The sequence below is a fragment of the Strigops habroptila genome, assembly GCF_004027225.2.
Source record: "Strigops habroptila isolate Jane chromosome 13 unlocalized genomic scaffold, bStrHab1.2.pri S16, whole genome shotgun sequence".
NCBI lineage: Eukaryota > Metazoa > Chordata > Aves > Psittaciformes > Psittacidae > Strigops > Strigops habroptila.
The window spans coordinates 8,189,099-8,210,501 of NW_022651054.1; the positions used below are offsets into that span (position 1 = coordinate 8,189,099).

A 21,403-nucleotide genomic window follows, 5' to 3' on the forward strand; every position below is an offset into this window, starting at 1 on the left:
GCTGTATAGATACATCCTTGACATCTCTGTATTGTAACTGAGGTTCATGGATTCGGGTCCATTCCTGTAATAAAATGATTTCTCTCTTCATTCCTTCAAAGCCTAGGTTTACCTTTCTTTTAATAACAGATGGATATGATATGGCTGTGAGGACTCTAGTCCTGGAATATGATTTTCAACAGCAAACTTATATCCTCAGTTCTTTGGTGTAATGAAGAAAACTATCAACCAGTCACTTCTGGGAATTCAACTGGAATTCTTGCAGTAATTTGGCTTTCAGCTCCTGGAAGATTCATCTTGGGTTTTTAAGGATTGCTAGTGTTACAGTAGACGACTTCTGTCATTCTAAAAGCAGCCTTTAATGCAGCTCAACAGATATTGAAATATAAGTAACCTCAGAACTGCCATATTGTGACAGTGAGTTAGAGAAATTGTAGAATTAGGTTTTAAAGATAATATATATCTGGGAGAAGAGACTGACCCCCACCTCACTCCATCCTCCTGTAAGGTAGTTGTAGAGAGCAATAAGGTCCCTCCTGAGCCTTCTCTTCTCCAGACTAAACCCCCCCAGGTCCCTCAGCCGTTCCTCATCACACTTGTGCTCTAGGCCCTTCACCAGCTTTGTTGCCCTTCTGTGGACCCCCTGCAGCAGCTTCAATGTCTCTGTTGTAGTGAGGGGCTCAGAAATGAACACAGGATTCCAGGCGTGGTGTCACCAGTGCTGAGTACAGGGGGATGATCACTTCCCTGGCCCTACTGGCTACACTGTTTCTGGTACAAGCCAGGATGCTGTTGGCCTTGTCGGCTGCCTGGGCACACTGCAGGCTCATGTTTAGCTCTGTCAGTCAGCATCCCCCAGGACCTTTTCTGCTAAGCAGCTTTCCAGCCACTCTTCCCCAAGCCCACAGCATTGCATGGGGTTGTTGTGGCCCAGATGCAGGACCCAGCACTTTGCCTTGTTGAACCTCATCCCATACCATTGTGTGAGCAGTTTGTCCTTTAAAACAGATTGTGACATGGTGGACTCCAGGGAAAACTAGCCTTGCTGGAGAGGAGAGTTGAGGGATAGAATGTGCACATCTGCAGGGGGCCTGGGCTTGCTCTTCCTGCTGCTCGTGGTGTGGTGTCTCTTACTTGGCCTTTATTTAGCTTCTAGCAAGAAAAATGCTTGCAGTAGTGTGCTAGAAAGTCTGTGTTAGACGTGTTCTGAAACACATTGGTCCGAGAGAGATTGAGTGTGTGTGTGAACGTAGCTGGAAGGGCGCCTGGTGTTAGGTTTGGCACCTGCTGCCAAATTCAGTGCCAGCTGCCTCCAGACCTCACAGGCTGGGAATTTGAGCTGCACTTTACTGTGGTGCTCTGACTGGAGAAATGAGGTAGGATACCCTTTGCAGCCGGGTCTCCCACGTAGTCAGAGAATATATGAACCACACTCTTGCAATCATGCTTTTGCATGAGCAATTTTTTTGTCTTTATATTTTTCAGCATCCTGCCAGTATTTTAATTTTGCTCTCTGCCCTAATTTTTTTTAGCTAGTTTGATATGCCAGGCAGCGCAGCACTTCCTTTATTTCCCTGTGTATAATACAAAAACCCCCTGACAGATGAGTGCAGCACCCAAGCGCTTGTATGGGATCAGTGCCAACACACTCTTAATTGAGTTGTGTGGTTTTGCAAATGTTTCCCATTTGATCACCAAACTTGGTTTCCTAGAGGTTTCCATTCATACCTATTTCACATATCCTTTACTGAAGAGAGCGTTTTGTTGACTCTTACTATGTCATTAAAAAATGAGGAAAGAATTTGGATATTTTTTAATCTCAGGTTAGATCTTAATTTGCGAACAAGGACCCAATGTCTTTGACTTGCAGTGGTTTACAATTAATAGTTAACAGGTTATTTCTAAAGGCATTTTTAAATCGTTGTTCTTTTTTTGTGTTTTTTTTTTTTTTTAAGGTGGTTAATTTCAAATTGAGACTATAAAGTATTTTACCTTAGTCATAGCTGTCAAGTATGAGCTTCATATAAGGTTTTATTCTATTTTATGACATAGACTTTCAATGATTGCATCTGAGAACTTGTATTATTCACCATCAGCAAAAATTTCAAGCCTAATAAGAATTTGCAAAGGGAAATTATTGTTTCTACAAAAGTTGTTTTATTCTCATTCACTACATTTATCTGTGGAGTCATTAGCACATCTCTGAGACTTCAGCCACCATAAATGCTTTGAGAAGTAAGATGCAGTTATTACACAATAAACACAGGGATAAATACTGAAAGATTGGCATGTTGAAACACCTTAATCCAGCTGTTAAAGATGTTATCTGATGAGCAGTGCACCTCTGTATTTTTTTTTTTTAATGTCTAGTTAGGATGGACTTAGCTGCAGCAAAATACCTGTATAAACTTGATCATACTCCCTAGAACATGGCAGTGAGCACAATGCAAAGGTTAAATATTTGGTAAAAAAGATGTACCACTGCAGTGTCTGTATAGAATAAGGGCATGGTAAACACGTCAGAAAGAGTGCATTTTTGTGACGGTTGTGTATTATATTTCTGTTGCTTACAACTGTCACCACAAGGACAGAATAATTTTGAATGTGACCAGGCAGCTGTCTCTGTGAAGCCTATAGATAGCAGCTTCCTTGTGTAGCACATTTTCAGCTCCTTCAAACAGATTTATCAAGCATCTTTTCTGTCTCAACACTGCCAGCTCAAATGACTTCTCAAGGAGCTTTGGTTATGCAATCTTCTATAAGGTGCATTGTTTTTATTCTGTTTGTTTCTTCTTTTTTGTGTGTGTGTGCACTGGGTTTTTTTTTAGTAACTCACTGCAGCAGCTAAAATCTAGTGCAGGGTTTCACCATGTGTTAGGAAAAAAACCCATACTCTGTTTGTCCACCGTGACCAGACTTTAAATAAGCATCAAAACTTTCACCAGCTGTGCAGAGCTGCAGAACAGCTCAGGTCAGAGTGAGCGGTGAGCTCGCAGGGGAAGCGGTGCTTTCTGAGTGAGCAGAGGAGAACCTGCAGAGACAGGAGCTGGAAATAGCATTCACTTGGCATAACTAGACGATTCATCCATAATCATTTTGGGGTTTAAAGACTGCTTAACAGAATATTCCTCTCTGAGTCCTGCCTGGCTTACAGAGTGAGGAGACAAGCGGAAGTGCCTCAGCTGGTGCCCTGGCTTTCTGGATGGCCACTGAAACAGGAGGTGGCCAATGGGAGGGCTGGGGAAACAGCCAAAGGATCTTCCCAAAGAATTTCTCTGATCATTACTGCTGCAATTCACAGCATGAGAACTTTCAATAATAAAGACTTAAAAGGCTTCTTCAAAGAGCTTCCAGGCTGCATCAGAAGCTCCATCTGGAAGAATTCTCATGAGACTTTAGGGTGTTTTGTAAATACAGGCTGGGGACAAATGAGGTTTTTCTTAAATTGAATCTTGCAAAACTTGCTTTCTAACAAGAACTTGCAACAGGCCACATTAACACAGGAGCGTTTACCAAACTGCATCCCAAGTGTAATGTCTTCTGGAAAGGGTGCAGTTAGCTTGTCATCCCTACAAAGTCTTTCATTAACACAGTGAATTGTAGGCCTTAAGGGAATGTGCTGTACTTGGTTCTTTTCAGGTCATGTTCTTGGTCTTGGAATCTTGGATTGCTGTGTGAAACCATATATAACGCTTTGTACTGTTTGCCTGTGGATTTGTTTTGTGTTTCAGGAGATTGAATAGCATTTCTATTTAAATCATGTTTCATTCTAACTAAAACAGTTGCTGCTCTGTAGTGTCAGGGGATTCCTGAAATAATAGGAACACTGTATGTTTTGTGACTTACTGACCTCTTTGGCCTTTGAAAGGCACCAGTACGTTTTGGTCTGTTTTCCCTGCTTTGTTTGGGTTAATGAAGCCTTACCAGTTACATCAGACCATGGCAGTGTTAAGTATTTTCAGCAGTGGTGGCACTCAATTGTGTATCTTGGTCAGGGGCAGCAATGTGCCTGTAGCATCATTTTCCCATCAGTAGTGCTAATGCTCCAGGAACACCAGCATTACTGAGTTTTAAGAACTCGATGTTTGTCTTTCATGGTTTTCCTTTTTTGAGGTGCATCAACTTTTCTAAAAATGTGTTTATGTCATGCAAATGTTTATGGCCGTTGAGTCCACTGCCTGCATCAGACTATACGTGCCTGTCTAGAGTTGCTGTTTGCCTGGGTATTCCACTTAGCACTTCTGGCAGCGTATGAGAACAGAGAATACAAAACGAGAGAGAAGTGTGAAAGCTCCATAAATCTTGTATAGATTGAAAATATCTTCCCCTATCATCTTGATATTTTTCCCTTCAGTTGTGCTCTCGTCTAGAAATCTTAAGACTTTTTTACAAACACTGAATTAAGTCTTCTATGGCCTTCTTCCTTCTCCTCTCACTGATGAAGTGATATTATCATCCCTTGTTTGTGGATGAGGAATTGATGGTCTGAGTGATGAAGTGACTTGTCCAAAGCCGGCTGCTGAATTAGTGGCATGGCTATGAATAGATGAAAGCATTCTAGCTCTCTGCTCTCTGCTAAACAAGATTGTGCTCTCCCAGTTTCAATTTGTCATAACTTAATGACTAATAAATTTTGAGCATCTAGAATGTGGCAGAAGAATTTATTTTCAGCCAGCAGGTAATCCTTAGTTACGCCAGCAGCAGGATGCAATGCACCTCCAATGTCCCAAGGAATTCTGTCTGCTGCTACTTTTTTTGTGTAAAAGACGTGAGGACTACAAGAATGGCAGTGTCTGTTCATTCAAGTGTGGGTCCTTGCTGTTTTGTGGGATGCTGTAGGTGCTCACCTGAATGTTCACTGTTGTGATAAGAACAAAGAACCTAGACCTGATTCTTCATTTGTCTTGGTGTAACAGTAATGAAGTGTCTGGGTAATGGTTTGACTTCAACATCTAATCTATTTTAAAAGAAGTTAAAAACCTCTAGTGCAGTCTCCTGTTCCTTGAAGGGGAGAAGTAATTCAACTACAGTCCTCTCAGGAGCCAAGAGAAGTAAATTTTGAGTTGTGCTAATCAGGAAGAGGAAGTCATCTATCTGCATCTGGTCACTTCCCTGCTTACATGGCATAGTCCTGTAACAGCTACCTAAGAAGATTTGAGATGAACAAATGTCAAGGGCAATTAATTCTTTGTCAGGCAGCTGTTATTATTAGGACAAAGAGTGGCCAGACAAAGAAGGAAAGCCTTCAGCTGATTTATTTTTCTCTACATTTTCTATCAAAATTGATGTCACTCAAACCCCAATGGTGAATTTTCATGCAATAAGAATTGTAAACTTGCCATCTCTTTTTTTAGTAGAAGACCTTATATTAGATTTAGAGCACAGAGGAATAGCTCAGAGAAAATCTTTGGAAAGTCTTTACCACTTTAATGCTCCCAGGAAGGAGCAGAGTTGTGTATTAAGCTGGTAACATAATAATATGTGGGCTGAGTTAAGCCCACTTCAGACTGTTTTTCCTCAAACTTAACTGATGGAAACGTTCCCACTTTCGGGCTTGATTTATTACCTTAGTAGAGTTATTCCAGGATTGCTGCAATGCAACTGTGGGTGTTCTAAACACACCCACGCTGCCAGAGAATCAGGAAGGATGTACTTAAAATCCTTTAATTTATCTAGTAACATCTTTAGCAGCTTTTTGTGTAGGTTTAGTATTGTAATGGAAGTGCACTCTTTGGCTAGATGAAGAGCTCCTGTGCTAAACTGCTGCCATTGGCTGTAGGGACATGTAAATAGCATTTGGAGCTGATTGGGGCAATACTCTGACCAGCTACATAGGCTGTAAATGCACCTTTCAATTTTGTAATCTGTCACTATGGTTAAAATAGTACCTAAAATTCCAGATATTAATTTTCATTACTCTGGGACACCATAGATGTGACATTCCCACCTTCTAGCCCCCGGCAGAGCAGAGGTTCCTCATGTCAGGAGGTGTTTATTTAGGTCCTGAGTCTCTATTTTAGCCACGGTTGTTGCCTCAGCTATTAACCAGGTTCCCTCTTTGCCCATCAGTGGATGTTCCTGAGGGGTTGTTTAAAAGTAACACAAAACAAGTTAGGTTTTCCTAAAAATTTTCAGCACTGAGCTGGTGTGGGCAAGCGTTGGACTGGGGAATGAGTTTGGATTCCTGCAGGTGCTAGCATAACCTGCTGCCTTGGCACCCAAAGCGAGCTCTGGCTGGCTTGTGTTTGTAAATGCTCTCAGTCTGGGTTCCTCTGTGCATTATTGAGGCTGAATCTTCATCTTTGTGGTTTTTTCAGAGCCTTGTCCTCCCAGTGTTGCTAACTGCTGATAGAATTATTCTGTCCCAGGCATCACAATCTCTGGCTTTTTTGGTAACATGGAAATTGCACATAACATGAACAGTAACCAGGATCACTGCTCTGGAGTATTGGAGCTAATAATAGAAATGAAAAACCTGCTCTTCGTGAGCTAAATAAAGGCAGACAAGACAAGATAGAAAACCAGCTTCTACACACACTAGAAGTAAAGGAGGTCCCGGTGTGTTTTCCTCTTGCTGATTACTCTTACCACCAGGCACTGCTGTATATGTAAATAGGATCAGAGTTCCTGTGTTGTGCTGGGAAGAGCCAGTCCTAAGACAGCTGATTTCCTCCAGCAGTCGTGCTTCATTAGCGCGCACGTTGCTGAGGCTTGGACGTGCTGCGTGAGCAGAATACTCGCCTGCTAATTCTAGGAAATACTCTTACTGATGGTGCAGGATCGTGGTACGAGTGGCTTTCTGCGTAACTTCAAGGGTCAGAGCTTCTCTCATGGCAGTGTATCACTTGGGCAAAGCTATTTATTGTTAATCTTATATTTAAATGATTAATAGATATGTTGCATAGTAAATAATGAGGGTTGGAGGACTTATTTTGCGTGCATTTTCTAAATCTGTTACATAATGTTACCGATTGTAGCAGCATTTGGTATCAAGAATCTGGAAAACTTTACAGTTAAATAGCTTTTCAAAAACCCAAGTCTGGTGAATCTGATATTTTTCCTGGAACTCGGATCTCCCTGCTGAAGCTATGGTATGTGGGCCAGTTTAGGATGGCAGTTGGCTTTCCTGGGCAGTGAACCAAATGTGAATGCAAGTGACGGTCGCCATGTGCTTCTCAGGCTCCAGCATGAAGGCTGATTAGTTCAGTTACGTGTGTAGAAGTTTTTCTGCTCTGGATCTGGTTGGGCTGATGCTTCTAACACCCCCTCTCCAACCGTGCTAAAAGCATGTGAATGGACTTACTGGGCATAAGCAGAAGAAATAGGTTAAGGAAGTATATGTGCTTATTGCATATTCCCTGAACTAGCTGATGCAGAATTCTGAAATGAAAAAGATAGATTTGCTGAGTAAGGAGGTGCTATTAACTAAAATTTTATTTATTGGATAAACAGCATAGATATTGGTAGTGTATAACTGGGTATAGAATCTTTCAATACTGCTCATGCAAACCATGTAACAATATCCTCAAACTTTCAAGTTAAAAGACATAATAGTGTAAAAAGGATGGAGACATTTAAAGTTATGGGGTGAGGTGGGAGATTTTTATAATGCACTAGCAGTACTGCCAGCCTCAAGTGATGGATGGTTGGGACCCAAAGCACATCTCACTGTCAAAAAACGGGAGTTAAGATGCACCACTTTGAGTTCTTTCCCTCTAGAATAATGTTTATGCAGCTATTCTGTTGTTGATGGTTGGTTTCTGATGTGGTCCTGCAATGGTAGACATATCTTATGGAGGACATTTTTAACCCTGATGGTAATGATGGAAACTGGAAGTTTCAGGCTGTGTCAGAAAGAAACACTTAGAGAAGTTAAGGCAGACCAATGGGAAGTACAAAGTCATACATAAATTAAGAGGTATTAAACACGTCTTGAATGAGAGAATGTACGTTAAAGTGGCCTTGGTTTGCTATAGATTAATTAACCTTGGGAAATACCAGGCTTAATTAAGCTACAGAGAGTTAAAGCCACTTTACTGTTGATAGAGATCATTCATGAGGGAACTTTTTAACCTTATGCACATCAACTTCTAGCCTTCTATGGATTAGCCTTAGCTTTCAGTGTCCTTTGGTGAGGTTTTGGACGCTATCTGAAGGGGGCCTACAAGGATGCTGGAGAGGGACTTTTCATCAGGGACTGTAGTGATAGGACAAGGGGGAATGGGTTTAAACTGAAACAGGGGAAGTTCAGGTTAGATATAAGGAAGAAGTTCTTTACTGTGAGGGTGGTGAGGCACTGGAACAGGTTGCCCAAAGAAGTGGTAAATGCTCCATCCATGGCAGCGTTCAGGGCCAGGCTGGACAGAGCCTTGGGCAACATGGTCTAGTGTGAGGCATCCCTGCTCACGGCAGGGGAGTTGGAACTAGGGTGATCTTAAGGTCCTTTCCAACCCTAACCCTATGATTCTATGATTTTCCTATCCTTTGGAATCCTGACTCCAATTCTTAGGAGAAACTGGACAGAATGGGCTTAAGTGTAATGCATATGTAGAAAACATACACTAAGTAAGGGTTGTGTGACAGACTCTGCAGGGGAGTAAAGTCTAAATTTGAAAGGCATTTACACAGAGGTTACAAAATGGAACGTTTAAATTTAAAAAACAGGGAACATTGGAGTGAAACAGGGTTACTAGAAGTATTGTTATGCATTTCCCTGACTGTAAGCTACCTTGCTCACTCAGATGAAAATATCTTTTTGTGGGTTTCTTTTTGTGTTTCTCCTTTTTTTTTTTTTTTTTTTTTTTTCCTTTTTTTCTTTTCCAGTAATTGCCCTTCATTTTTGGCTGCTGCTTTAGCTAGAGCAACTTCAGATGAAGTCCTTCAGAGTGATCTTTCGGCACTCTACTTACCAAAGCACGTGGATAACGCAGATGGGATCATACGTAAGTACATCTGCGCATGATAATGTACAGTTTTACATGGTGTGGATCTTTCATTTACACTGTATACTGGAACACTGCAGATGATAATTGATAGCTTTTTAAACTCAGCATTAACTTCAGTGATCCATCTAGTCTGACCCCTAGAATGGTACTAGATTTTCCTCAAATTAATTCCTTCTACCAGCTAGATAAATGAAGTTGGACTAGATTTCTTGTAAAGGAATATCCCATATTGATATAAAAAGATAAATGGAGAATCCACCACCACTCGTGATAGAGCTAATGGCTAATTTCTTAGTCAAAGTTTTCTCATCTTTGAGTATTGTCTAGTTTCAACTTTTACTATTGAATTCTTTCTCTGTTTTTAAATGTCTTTCTCTGGTTGTACTTTTATCAAATTTTTGTTCCTTAAGACCAAGTGGAAATTAGTCCTGTCTTTTAAGTGCAGGTGTCTCTTCGTATCTGGTGGCCCTGAATTTCTTTATAAGCACTTTAGACTATATGGTCCTCCTGGCAAGTGCCAGTTGTCCTCCTTCATCCTTAGAGCAAAGTCACATATATGTGGGAAGAGAGAATTTAATTCTGAATTATTTCAGGCAGCATAGTTTTACTATGGTTTTATTTTTTTATCTAGTTTTAGCAAAGGATACTATAAAGATATTTCATGCTTAAAAGGAAAATTTCCTTTTCTCCATTTATCTGTGTTGGCTAACAAGAGTGTTTGCAGTATCTAGCTCAAAGTCATGTACCCTAAAGCATTTCAGGGTTCTGCTGACCTAAATAACTTTCCAAAACTTTCTGGGGTGGTCATTACAATGAAGAACAATGTTACTCGTATGTATTGAGAGGAATTCTGTCATTTTTATCTTGAATATAGTCACCAAACCATTTGTCCATTCCTGCCTTTTTTCATTTAAAAAAAATATGTAAATGGTTCTGGGAATAGGTAGGATATATAAATCTGGCTCTACAAAAAGGAAGATTCTGCTGTATTTCTGAGAGGCCTTTGGAAACCTGGGAACAGAAAAACATGCCGTGGGTTCTCTTTTTGTAGGTATGGCTGCCTCTTCCTGCTGAGCAGGTAAATGGAATAGATTTGTCATTGTTCTGGCTGAGCAGCCTTCATTAATTCAAATTGAGATCTCTGAGACTTGCATAAATATTTGACAGTCTCCAAGGAAATGTTGACTAAGCCTCCACACAGAATATCTAAAGAGTTCAACAAAAGAAAAAGGAAAAAGAAGGAGAAAAATAAACCCCAACCCACCACAAGCCCATCACACCTACAGGAATTGCCATTCAAATACATCTAAATTTGTAATACACAGATGCAGACATAGATTGGTACGTGTACAGGCGATAGCAGGCACTAAAAGTATGACTCCAGATGCACTGTGTTGAGGTGAATTATCACAATGAAGATACCTGATTATGTACCTCAGTGAACAGAGTTCACTGTTTGTCCTAATAACGCTTGGACTGCTGCAGAATGTGAAACCAAGCTGAATTTAGCTAGCTGGTTTTGATTTATGTTTTTCTTATGAACACAGCAAGTTTTTTACTCTGTATCATACAAGGAAACATTTACCTGATTTGCCTCAAGTTGGAATTTGCTAGAAGTAAAAAAAAGTTATTCCAAATTTCCTTAGTGACACATTTCACTCTGGGAATTGCAATGTGACAAATCATATTGCATACTTAGGAGTGATAAAAGCAGTTACTGGTGTGCTGGTGGAAAGGAAATTAGAAGCTTCCTGAAAGAAGAATGTGAACCTTAAGGAAATCTGTTTTGAGTCCACAAATACAGAATATGGGCCTCTTATATTTGGGGTGACCATGTGTCTTTGGATATCAAGAACAAAACCTAAAAGGCCATGACAGATTCTTCTTCTCCAGTTGAACTGGAGAGGAGCAAGAGAGCTTCCATGAGAACTAAAAGACATTTGTTTTCCTTTTTTTGTTTTTTTAGATCAGGATAAGAACCTTTAGTTTTCTTTTTGGGGAGGAGGATATTCATGTGGGGGTTTGGCCTTGTTAAGGAACCACCAAAGGAGCCTGGATAGTAGGACTACATTATGTGATGAAGGTATCTAAAATATCCAGCAGACTTCACAGAGTCCCATTACCCAGACTCCAGGATCTAGGAGATGCCATTACTATAGCTGAGGAGGTCATTGACTAGTCAGAAACCTGAGCTTTTAGATTAAGGAAAACCTTGGTCATTGGCTTGATGATACATCTATAAACCTGGGTATTAAACCTGTTGTCACACTATGTGCGTTTTCAAGAAAAGTCTTAAAATTTAGGTACTAAAAAGCAGAATCTGATTACTGGTATTCTTTCTCCCCTGATGTTGCCCTAAAAGTCAATCGTCTTTGGGAACAATAATGCCTAAGCTGGATTTCCCACTAGCTGTGGTACAATTAAGTGCTACTTCCAACGCTGGGGATTTTGGAGCAGCGGGAGGGAAATTAAATTCTCCATGACACAAGCGCAGTGACAGCTGAGTCAGCTCTGGCTCAGCACCGCAACATTAACAATTGATGAGTAATTTACAGCTGTGAGGGGGTGTTTTAGCTGTTGTAGCCCTTTCTCCTGTTTTAACCTGAAGAGCAATTATTGATGATGCTGACACTACGCACACTCCCTGCTGGGAAAGGGTGTTTAGTATCTCAGCACAGCCAATGGGTTTACTTCCTTCCTCCTTCAGAGTGACACTCTGAAGTGTAACAGCCATGTGACATTGAAATGTCACCATTTCCCTTCATATATGCCCAGTGGAAAGAAATGGAAGAGTAAGTCTGGGGGGTTCACTTCTGGAAAGTGTCATTTGGACATGTCAGGCTGTAGGTGTTTCCTCTTTAAATGTATTACACAGCAGAGAGATTTCTCGTGGCACTGGTGAGATCAGTATAGGTGTTGTGGGGGAATTGGTACCCGTTAATATGACAGTGGTGGGATGACCTTGTCATTTCATTTACACCTCTTGTTTTTAAAGCTGTGTAGTCAAGAAGCTAAGATTCCTTTTGATTCTGTATATAGTTTATTTCCAGCTTAATGGCTGTTCTGCAGATCAAGCTTGATCAAACTCATAATCAGCAGAGCCAGGAATATATCTTGCTCCTAAGGATCTTGGCCACCTGATCATTACAGCCCACATCTTCTGTAGACCTAGTGCAGAAATGGGTAAATGGTGCTTTTTAGGTTCTTCATGGAATTTCTGTGAACTGAGAGATGTTGTAAGTCTCCCCTCCATTCCCTGTATTTGAGCTATTCCTCCTCCAGGAATGATTGACACTCATAGGTTGCTGCTGTTTAGTTTTGAAGATCTCTGGCTTTGATGAATGCGCATGAGCAAAGAGATTTTGATGTGTTCAGCTCTGATGCTTACTTCCTGTTTTCTTCCCCTGAATTTCAGAACAGTTATCAACTGCCCAAGTTTTCACATATTTTAGAATTACTATTTCTCAGGAATGACAGTTCAGCATTTTCTTAAATTTAAGACTTTTCTGGTTTTCCCATTTGCTCATGCAGATTTCTTTGACACCGTCGAGTCAGGAATCTGGAAATATTATTAAACTAAAGAAGGTACCTGAATGTGTATGCTACTGAAAGTGTGAACCACCAAAACATCTTAAAGTAATGCTGTTAGTTTCTGTACCTATTTACCCCTCTATTACCTCAGTACTTCAGTGAGGTATTGTTTGGAACAGAGAGTTTGGTCTAAACCCAATACATCATTGTAATGGATGTGGTTTTCATATGTGATGCTATTTGCCAGGACAAAGTCCCTCTCAGAGCTGCTGTGGCACAGTTGCACCGCCCTGTGCAGAGTGACACAGGGGATCAAATGCTGAGGGAAATGTTCTTGCTTTTCATTTTTTCTGATGCTGCAAATGAGTTCCCCAAAGGCACAAGGGAATGTTTAAGTTAAAAAGACAAACAAACAATGAGCTGCTTACTAATGAATGCTGATTATGGTGAGTTTGGCTTCCTTTTTTATGCACCAGAGTCCAGAATTTCCCTGCTGACATCTATTTCAAATGGTTAGCTAAACTGGTTTTGTTTCATCTTTGTAATGTATGCAAGAAAAAAAAATCTCTCTTAATAACACTCTTGGCCTTTCATTTGTGGTTTTTGCCTTCCCTAGAGATTGAGACAGTGAAGTTGGCCCGCTTAGTTTTCAGCAAGCTGCATGAGATCTGCAGCAACTGGGTGAAAGACTTTCCACTCCAGCCAAAGCCCCACCGCTACTATGAGACATCCATCCATGCCATCAAGAATATGCGCAGGAAGATGGAAGACAAGCACGTCTGCATCCCAGACTTCAACATGCTCTTCAACCTTGAGGTAAGAAGATATCATGTAGAAGACAAATGCATACGCTAAATGCAGTTTGTGTTCTTGGGGAAACTAGGCAGTCATCTACTGTGAAAATGAAAGCCATACCTGTGATGGACCTGAGGAGGATTGACAGTCAGGTGACAACCTGGTCTTAAGTTAGTTCAGTTGATATTCCGTAACCATAGTGGCAGTATCATATGCAGTATCTACATAAGGTATATAGAATAAAAGAGCACTTTTCAAAGACTTCTGGTGAAATGTTATCTAACTAAACAAAGTTTGTATCTGGCCCATCCTGATGTAGCCACTCATGTGGTGACCAAAGGACTGACTTGCCACTGTGCAGAAAGTAGCCCTGCCTTTGTGAGTGGCACCTGATGCACTGTAGTACTATGTGATAAATCAAGGTAGGACCCTCTCTGTGGCTGAAGATGCCCAGGTGTAGAAGAGGATTGCTGATGGAAACAAGGAAGTGGTTCACCTTACAGTTCATCACTGAAGACAGTTGTCTACAGGGGTGGATGTGTACTGCTTTCTTTTGGGAGGAAAAAGCCAAGAGCAAGAATAAGGAAAGAAAGTAGGAAAAAAATATCAAAACCAAACACAAAACGTAGAGGAGAATGGGGTGCAGTTCACACAAGAATCTAGCAAGATGAGTAGTTTGGTGGAACTGGGGCCAGACCTCCCTCCATTAATTTCTTTATGTGGCCATCAGTCAAACACTCATGCCTGCTCTTCCTTCAGATACAAAACTGGACACCGAAGAATGGCAGATAGAGGAAAGTGGCAATAATTTCACCTTTAGGATCAGCTTGCTGCATAATTGATTCTTTATTACCTATTGTTGCTTTAATAACCATCTTCTGCCCCATCCACATTCTTGCCTTAGGCAATGTTAATGCAAACAGAGGCAGATGTTTCCTTTGCCTGTCAATTGTCAGCTTTCTTATTCCAATTTACGTTGGAGCCCATTACTTAAAAATTACAATGTACAAATATTCTAGTCATCGAGATGGCTGTCAAGGTTGAATTGGCACTGAGAGTGGGTTGGTGTGTTCTATGTATGAATAGGCACAGGAGTTGCTGTCTCTTGGTACAGCATTGTTTCTCTGAACAGATAAGAGGAAGCTGAGAAGACTGACTTGAAGAGTGATTTTGCTGTATTCCATTTGTGAATGTAATCACAATTATCTGATGAGAGAGTACATAGAGGGTTTAAAAAAACAACCCAGGCATCTATGGTGATATGGATTAGATTTTAAAAAAAGAATGAAAGCAGAGGCTGGCTGGCTTCACATTTTACCTGTACTGGCATTTTATCCCTGGTGGTTTCCAGTCCTCATGTAGGCTTCATGCAAACTGTATTGGGTGTTCTTCTCTCTCTGTGGTTTTTGCAGTCACAAAACCTCCTGCACAATTTGATGAGAATGGCAGTTTCTATTTGAATTGAGTGACTGAATTGTAACAAATGGGACATAAGGAGCACTGAGAGCGCTACACAGGTGGTTCCTGCAGGGCATCTCTTGCAGTTTGCAGATAGAACTCATCAGCAATAAGGTGGAAATTTCCCGTTGATGCAAGTGAAGATGGTCTGAGTAGCTTGATTTTCCAGTGGAAACTCTAAGTGCAGCTGAATAAGGATGCCACAGATCTCAAGTTCAAAAGTTTTAAGACAATCCAATTAGCTATTTACATTGCTTTTTCCTGAGCTGTTTTCTCAATGTATTTCCATTGACAGGACCAAGAGGAGCAAGCTTACTTTGCAGTGTTTGATGGTCATGGGGGAGTGGATGCTGCCATCTATGCCTCCATCCATCTCCATGTGAACATGGTCCATCAGGAGATGTTTCAGCATGACCCAGCAGAGGCACTGTGCCGAGCTTTCCGGGTGACTGATGAGCGCTTTGTCCAGAAGGCAGCCAGAGAGGTGACTGAATTACCTGAGTGTATTAATCAATAAATTCTGTCCTTGTTAGCAGGGGGCTCCAAGTGCTGTGCTGAGCACAGCCCAGGGCTCAGCACAGAGCTGTCCATGCACAGTCCATAGTGCCAGTGCCCACTGGTGGGCTTCTTCATGTTCCATAAAGATGTCAGCCTCCACTTCTCACAGCAGCCAGTTCATTTAGAAGGATGCTGCTGAACATTCGTATGTTCAAATGCTAACTAGGTTTAGTCCTTGGGGTGTTTTTTTCTTCCTCATCTCTACAACGTACATTTTGGTTAGCTCCAGAATAAATGGATAACTGACTCCTAGGCCTCCTATACTCATGCAAGGGCTGAGTTAAGTGCAGGGAATTCAAGATGCTTACAAGTAAACCTCCTTCTAAGTTCATTAACAGGTGGATGTTAATATCAACAGGTAGGAAAGTGGCACAGGAAGTCAACTACAACAGTAGCACAGCAAAGCCCAGCTTCCAAAACGCAATTCCAATGCAAGGGAAGTCACAAGGCAAAATCAATGCTTGTTCCTCCCTGGGAACAGGCTGTGTATTGGAATATCAACATGTCCAGTCCTTGAGTTAAGCAAGGAAATGCTTTGAAATGGTTCTTTATTTGCTTATTTAAAACTGGGGGCATTTTTTTCACCCTATCCAGAGTCTGCGTTGTGGAACCACTGGGGTGGTGACTTTCATCCGAGGAAATATGCTGCATGTGGCTTGGCTCGGGGACTCCCAGGTTATGCTCGTGAGGAGAGGCCAAGCTGTGGAACTGATGAAACCCCACAAACCAGATCGGGAGGTGAGAACAGCCTGTTTGAAATACCCCTGGGCAGTGTTTACCACTGAAGCTGACAGGTATCAGCTTTATGGGGGATGCTGAGACACTGAGTGTTGCCTTCTCTGTGTCTCTTGGAGCAGGAGTGTATATTCCAGTTATCCTGGTTTGTTTAGAAGTCAGTATGGATGTGTCTGCAGCTCCTTTGTTCTCATCTGTTGGGGCCTGCAGGCTCCACCATGCTGTGTTTGTGAAAACACCCAAATATTTATTGTAGTGTTCAGAGTGCAATGGCAGCACTAAGGGCTCTGTCCAAACCACTCTTGCCTTGCCTTGCCGTTTAGGATGAGAAGAAGCGCATTGAGGCACTTGGTGGCTGTGTGGTCTGGTTTGGAGCCTGGAGGGTGAATGGGAGCCTGTCAGTCTCCAGAGCTATTGGTAAGAGTGGGCTTTAATTCCTTTTTGAGACTTGCTTTTCTTTTTAATTAAAAAAACTTTAATTTTCTAGTAATCAAATTGGAAATTCAGCTGAAGATAGACCTGTGAGCAATAACTTATATTTTCTCCCTCTGCAGTTTGAGGGAATAATTTTCAAATAATTGCTTTAACTTGGGTTAAGAGCCATTGGCTCCATGCTGTGTTAATAAAAAGTCTTCCAGATGCATTGGCTGCAAACCCACGGTCTTGTGTATCTGTGTGTTTTTCCACAGGGGATGCTGAGCACAAGCCATACATCTGTGGGGATGCAGACTCTGCCTCCACCGTACTAGATGGCTCTGAAGACTACCTCATTTTAGCCTGTGATGGTTTCTATGACACAGTCAATCCTGATGAGGCAGTCAAAGTGGTGGCTGACCATCTAAAAGAGAATAATGGCGACAGCAGCATGGTAGCACATAAATTAGTGGCATCTGCTCGAGATGCCGGTTCCAGCGACAACATCACTGTCATTGTGGTATTTCTCAGGGACATGAACGCAGCAGTCAATGTTAGCGAGGAGTCAGACTGGACAGAGAACTCTTTTCAAGGTGGGCAAGAAGACAACGGGGAAGATAAAGAAAACCATGGAGACTGCAAACGGCCGTGGCCCCAGCACCAGTGCTCAGCACCTGCAGATCTAGGGTATGAGGGACGGGTGGATTCTTTCACCGACAGAACTAGCTTAAGCATAGGGTCAAGCATCAACCTGTTTGACGATCAAGGCTATTTAGACCTGACAAAACCAGAAACTAGTACACCTCAGAGTGCCAAGTGTCTGCCACCAATTCAAGTGTTTAGTCCCGGCATACCAAAGAGTGTGAATTTGATCAATGGCCTAAGAGTGAAGAATGAATCACCAGAGTGCACCACATCATCAATGTGTGGACAGAGCAATCCCAGGGAGTACAACGCTCCCCTTAGTTTGGGTGCTACAGGGCAGAGCATCTACAGGGTGAAGGGTTTATCCCCCATTTTCTTTGGGCTAGAAGATGAACTGTTCAAATCCTTGGGAAAACGAGCTGCGCTCTTTCGCTTCTGGCTCTGTAGCTGGAAGAGGCGACGAGGAGCCAGGCTCAAACCAAAGTTTCACATGCTGCTCTTAGCTCATGAGCCTCCCCACACAGACGGATCAAGTCTGTCCCTACCTGTCCGGGGCCGCAGGGGCACAAGGGTGTGGGGCAGACACTCCCCATGGTGGAGGCTGGCTGGTCACAGCGCGTACAGTGAGAGCATGGTTTTGATGCGAAGACAAAGTCATTGTATACCAGAGTCATACCTTCATCAATGCTGTAAAATGTAACCGTCTCCCTCGTGTTCCCCAGTCAGACTCCCAAAGTAGACATTCCCAAAATAAAACTGGCATCATCAGAAAGCGAAAAAAAAGGTGGGCATTTCCGAACTGTACTCCTGTCCCCTGCAAAGCTCAAACCATGTGTAAATACATCTAGGAATTAACAAATGTAGTTGTTTCAATCTCAATAAAGTTTGCTGGTGGTGCCACCCTGAGCAATGCCGCAGCCACCAACCACCCGCACACGTGAGTATCTGACCACATTCACCGGTGGAAGCCAAACAGCTGGTTCACCTCATAGACACCGTTAGGGAACGAACAGTCCTTACAAACGCCAGAAGGTTGAACCCGCCTGAGATACGTCTGTGGAGCAATATGTAAAGCAAGATTCTGGTTTAGAACTGCCAAATTTTTTTTGGAGTGGGGGGGGAAGTTTCCGTAGAAGTCCAGGTGTGTGGGGGGTTTCTTGTGTTCTGCTTTCTATTTATTTCAGGCAAGCATTAAGATGAATTAGAATATTACATCCACTTTTGCAGGTAGATGACTAAAAGCCATACAGGGTTTTACCAGGTAACTTAGGAATGGACAAACTGAGCTCCTGCTGCTCTGTTCTCAGACTCCAGTTGAGGTATAGACTCATAACTTACCTGTTTTTGTTCATGTAACATAAAGTGTGGAATATGAAGAAAACTGGGTTTTGTAGTTTTTAAAACCAATTCTTTTCTATGGCTAGAGGTTCGTATCTTTCTGGTGCTTTTAGTGGCATTTTTCTTGTTTGTCAGTTTAGGAAACTGTTCTCAATTAGTTTTCATTGAACACTGATTGTGCTTATTGCTTTGAGCCAACCTCTTTCCACCATAACTTCATCTCAGGTCTTAAAAGAAACCAATCTGTGGAGATGTTCAGTACAATACTACTGCCACTCAACCAGTCAAACCAGAGAACTGCTTGCGCGAGATAATGAGCAATCTGATGAGCTGTTTGGTTTCAGTGATAACTTCTAGGTGGCAAAGGCATAATTTAATATGAAGTTGCAGCAGGAAGGATGGTAGCGTGCTGTGTCTCCGAGCAGCGTCACTGCTGCGGTGTAGTGTTTTCTAGTGTGTGTAGGAATGGATGCCAGGCTGCCAGAGCAATCCCAGGCGGGTGGAAACGCCGTGGGTGCACAGGAGCAGGGGCTGCACTTGGGGTTTTGTGGAGAGAGTAAAACTCACCAGCCAGCCAGAGCTCTGCTTTGGTGAAACCTGGGTTCAGAAAGGGAAGTGAGCAATGTCAGTTGCCCTTATTTTCATAAGCAGAGTGTTACTTATCACACTGGGAAATGCATGGTACCCACCAGCTTATCCCTACTGTCGAGGTGATGCTGAACCCGTGGGGGAGCGGTTACTTGGGACATAAGCAAGAAGACAATTCCCATCAGCTCCACTAGATACACACCCTGTTGCTGTTCTTCGTTACAGTAAAATATTTGGAAGGGTATGAATAAAGTCAGTCTTCATAGGCACTTATTGTACAACTCATATCATTTTAGCAGTAACAATTTAATAACAGTATTTAGCTAGAATTTGCAAAGTATTTTAACATTAAGTAGTCAGGAGATTATTCAACATGACAAGATGGCAAGGTTTGAGTTCTGCCACTTTCTGCTGCTTCTACTTTTGATGCACTATTTTAAAAGCAATCTGAGGAACAGTGAAAGGCTTTGTGAGTAACCAGGAGTTAGAGTGTGGCTTTAGATTCCTTTGATCTTTTTCAGGCTTTTTGTTTTTAATCTTACAGGATCATTGGCTCTTATCTGTCATCTTACTAAGCCTTAGCTGTTGTCGACGTTCTCTTTAGCTGCAGCATATGTTCCAAGTCAGATTTACTGAGGAAATTTGAGGAATCATGAGATGATAAAATATGCAACTCTGGGGCATCTCTGCGGTGCCTTTGTTTTAAATTCTTCACAGTAATAATGACGCACTGAAAGTCCATCTTACTGTCGTGTTTTGGAGAGGAAGGTGGTGTAAGTGCAATTCTGTGTGTGAATAAATGAGAATGAAGAGCTGTGATAGATGATAAAACTTCTTCCCAGTCTGCAGGAGCGGTTGACGAGTGCTGGATTGCATGTGTGCTGTTTTGGGGAAGGATTTAGCTTTTTAGGTGTGGATTCATAAGTGATAATTCTGCCACTCATACCATTTATCTTGCTAGGAGAAAAAAAATCTGCCATCATAGTTCCAGTGTGGTCAGGTTAAAACATTGTATAGGTAGCAAGTGTTCATTTCTTCACTAAATGCATATTTATAGAGTAGATAGGAACCATTTGTAAGGTAAGTCCTTTAAAGTTCTATACTATTACAAGTAGTGGTTATTGGTCTGATATATGCTGCTCTTGATTCTACCCACTAGACAAAAAGCAGTGCTTTGTGAAACGCAGTGTTTTCTCTTAATGCCACTGGTGATAGGAAGTAGTTCTCTTCAGTTCAAACTCCTGTGCCCTTACTTGCTGCTTGCTAACGTAAGCAATAATCCCTCTCTAACGGTATCTAAGTGTTCTGTATCTCGTACTTTGATTGTCTATCTGGTGACAATGTAAAGATACTAGGCTAATATAAAAGCATCTAATTGTATTTATTAACTGTTGCTACTGAGATTCAGTCTGTGACCTGTGTTTTGTATTTTTATTGTGTATCTTAGTGGTGGTGAAATTTGTATAACGAATCTTTCCAATAAAGAGCTGAAGTATCCCTGTTCCGCGTTAAGACAACCCGCATCAGTTTCAGTTTACGTGTTAACCCTGTGTGCAGAACTAGGAGGTAGGGAGTGAAAACATCATGTTTATGTTGATTTTTGTTAACTTGTGGTGGTTTTGAGAAGCAGGCTCCAGGCTGTTCGTCTGAAGCTGCTCAAAACTCGCTCATAAGCTCTTCACTGTGAGCCCTGGTGGGATTTGCGCAGTCCCCTCTCTGGTTGTTCCCTGTGCGCACTTTTGAAAGGTGCAGCTCTGGGGTGTCTGTGCTGCAGGGACAGGGGAGCCCTTAACCCACCGCGGTTTGCACTGATGGTGGGTGAAAACACATGTATAGAACTTTTCTTTACCTAGAAGTGCCATCGATTGTCCTTGCCTGTTAAAAACATTCGGTAGTTGATTGAGATTGCATTGCAGCACCCAAGGACAATGTCGAAGCAGACTTTACCTTATGCCGCGTTTATAGTGGTGCATCGGCGCAGAAACTCTGCCGCCTTCTTGGAACACTGTGTGTCGATGAGAACCACATCCTATGGGCAGATGAGGTGTAAGGGGCTCCGTGTTCATAGACACGGCTGCTGTAGTTCAGGGCCAGTCTCCTCTCAAAATCCTCCCCACCATGGCAGTGTTCTGCAGGAAAAAGCAAATGGGAAAGATTGGTCTAAATTAGGGGCTGTTTTAGCACAATTTACTCACTGGGCACTAGTCACATAAACAAAGCCATTGAAGGGGATACTCCAGCTTTGATCACGCCTGTAATTTAGGGCAATCTTTCTTTAATTCATATCCTCTTTGCAACAGGAACAAAACTTTCTACCCTTGTATCGTGCAATAACTAATAATGAAGCGTTAACGCAACCTTTAACTTAAAAAGTTCCCATCCTTTCCTTGCCCTCG

The 21,403-nt window shown here is 42.0% G+C and overlaps 1 protein-coding gene across 1 annotated transcript in view; it reads left to right on the forward strand.

The window, feature by feature from the left end:
- PPM1E (protein phosphatase, Mg2+/Mn2+ dependent 1E) overlaps positions 1-20,519 on the forward strand; it is a 66,937-nt gene extending 46,418 nt beyond the window's left edge. The window contains exons 3-8 of the mRNA XM_030472915.1: positions 8,824-8,942; positions 13,093-13,292; positions 15,025-15,213; positions 15,882-16,025; positions 16,346-16,439; positions 16,712-20,519. Of these exons, the coding sequence (XP_030328775.1) occupies positions 8,824-8,942; positions 13,093-13,292; positions 15,025-15,213; positions 15,882-16,025; positions 16,346-16,439; positions 16,712-17,781 (1,816 nt within the window). The 3' untranslated portion in view covers positions 17,782-20,519. The remainder of the gene's footprint in view (positions 1-8,823; positions 8,943-13,092; positions 13,293-15,024; positions 15,214-15,881; positions 16,026-16,345; positions 16,440-16,711) is intronic.
- Positions 20,520-21,403: the final 884 nt, after the last annotated feature.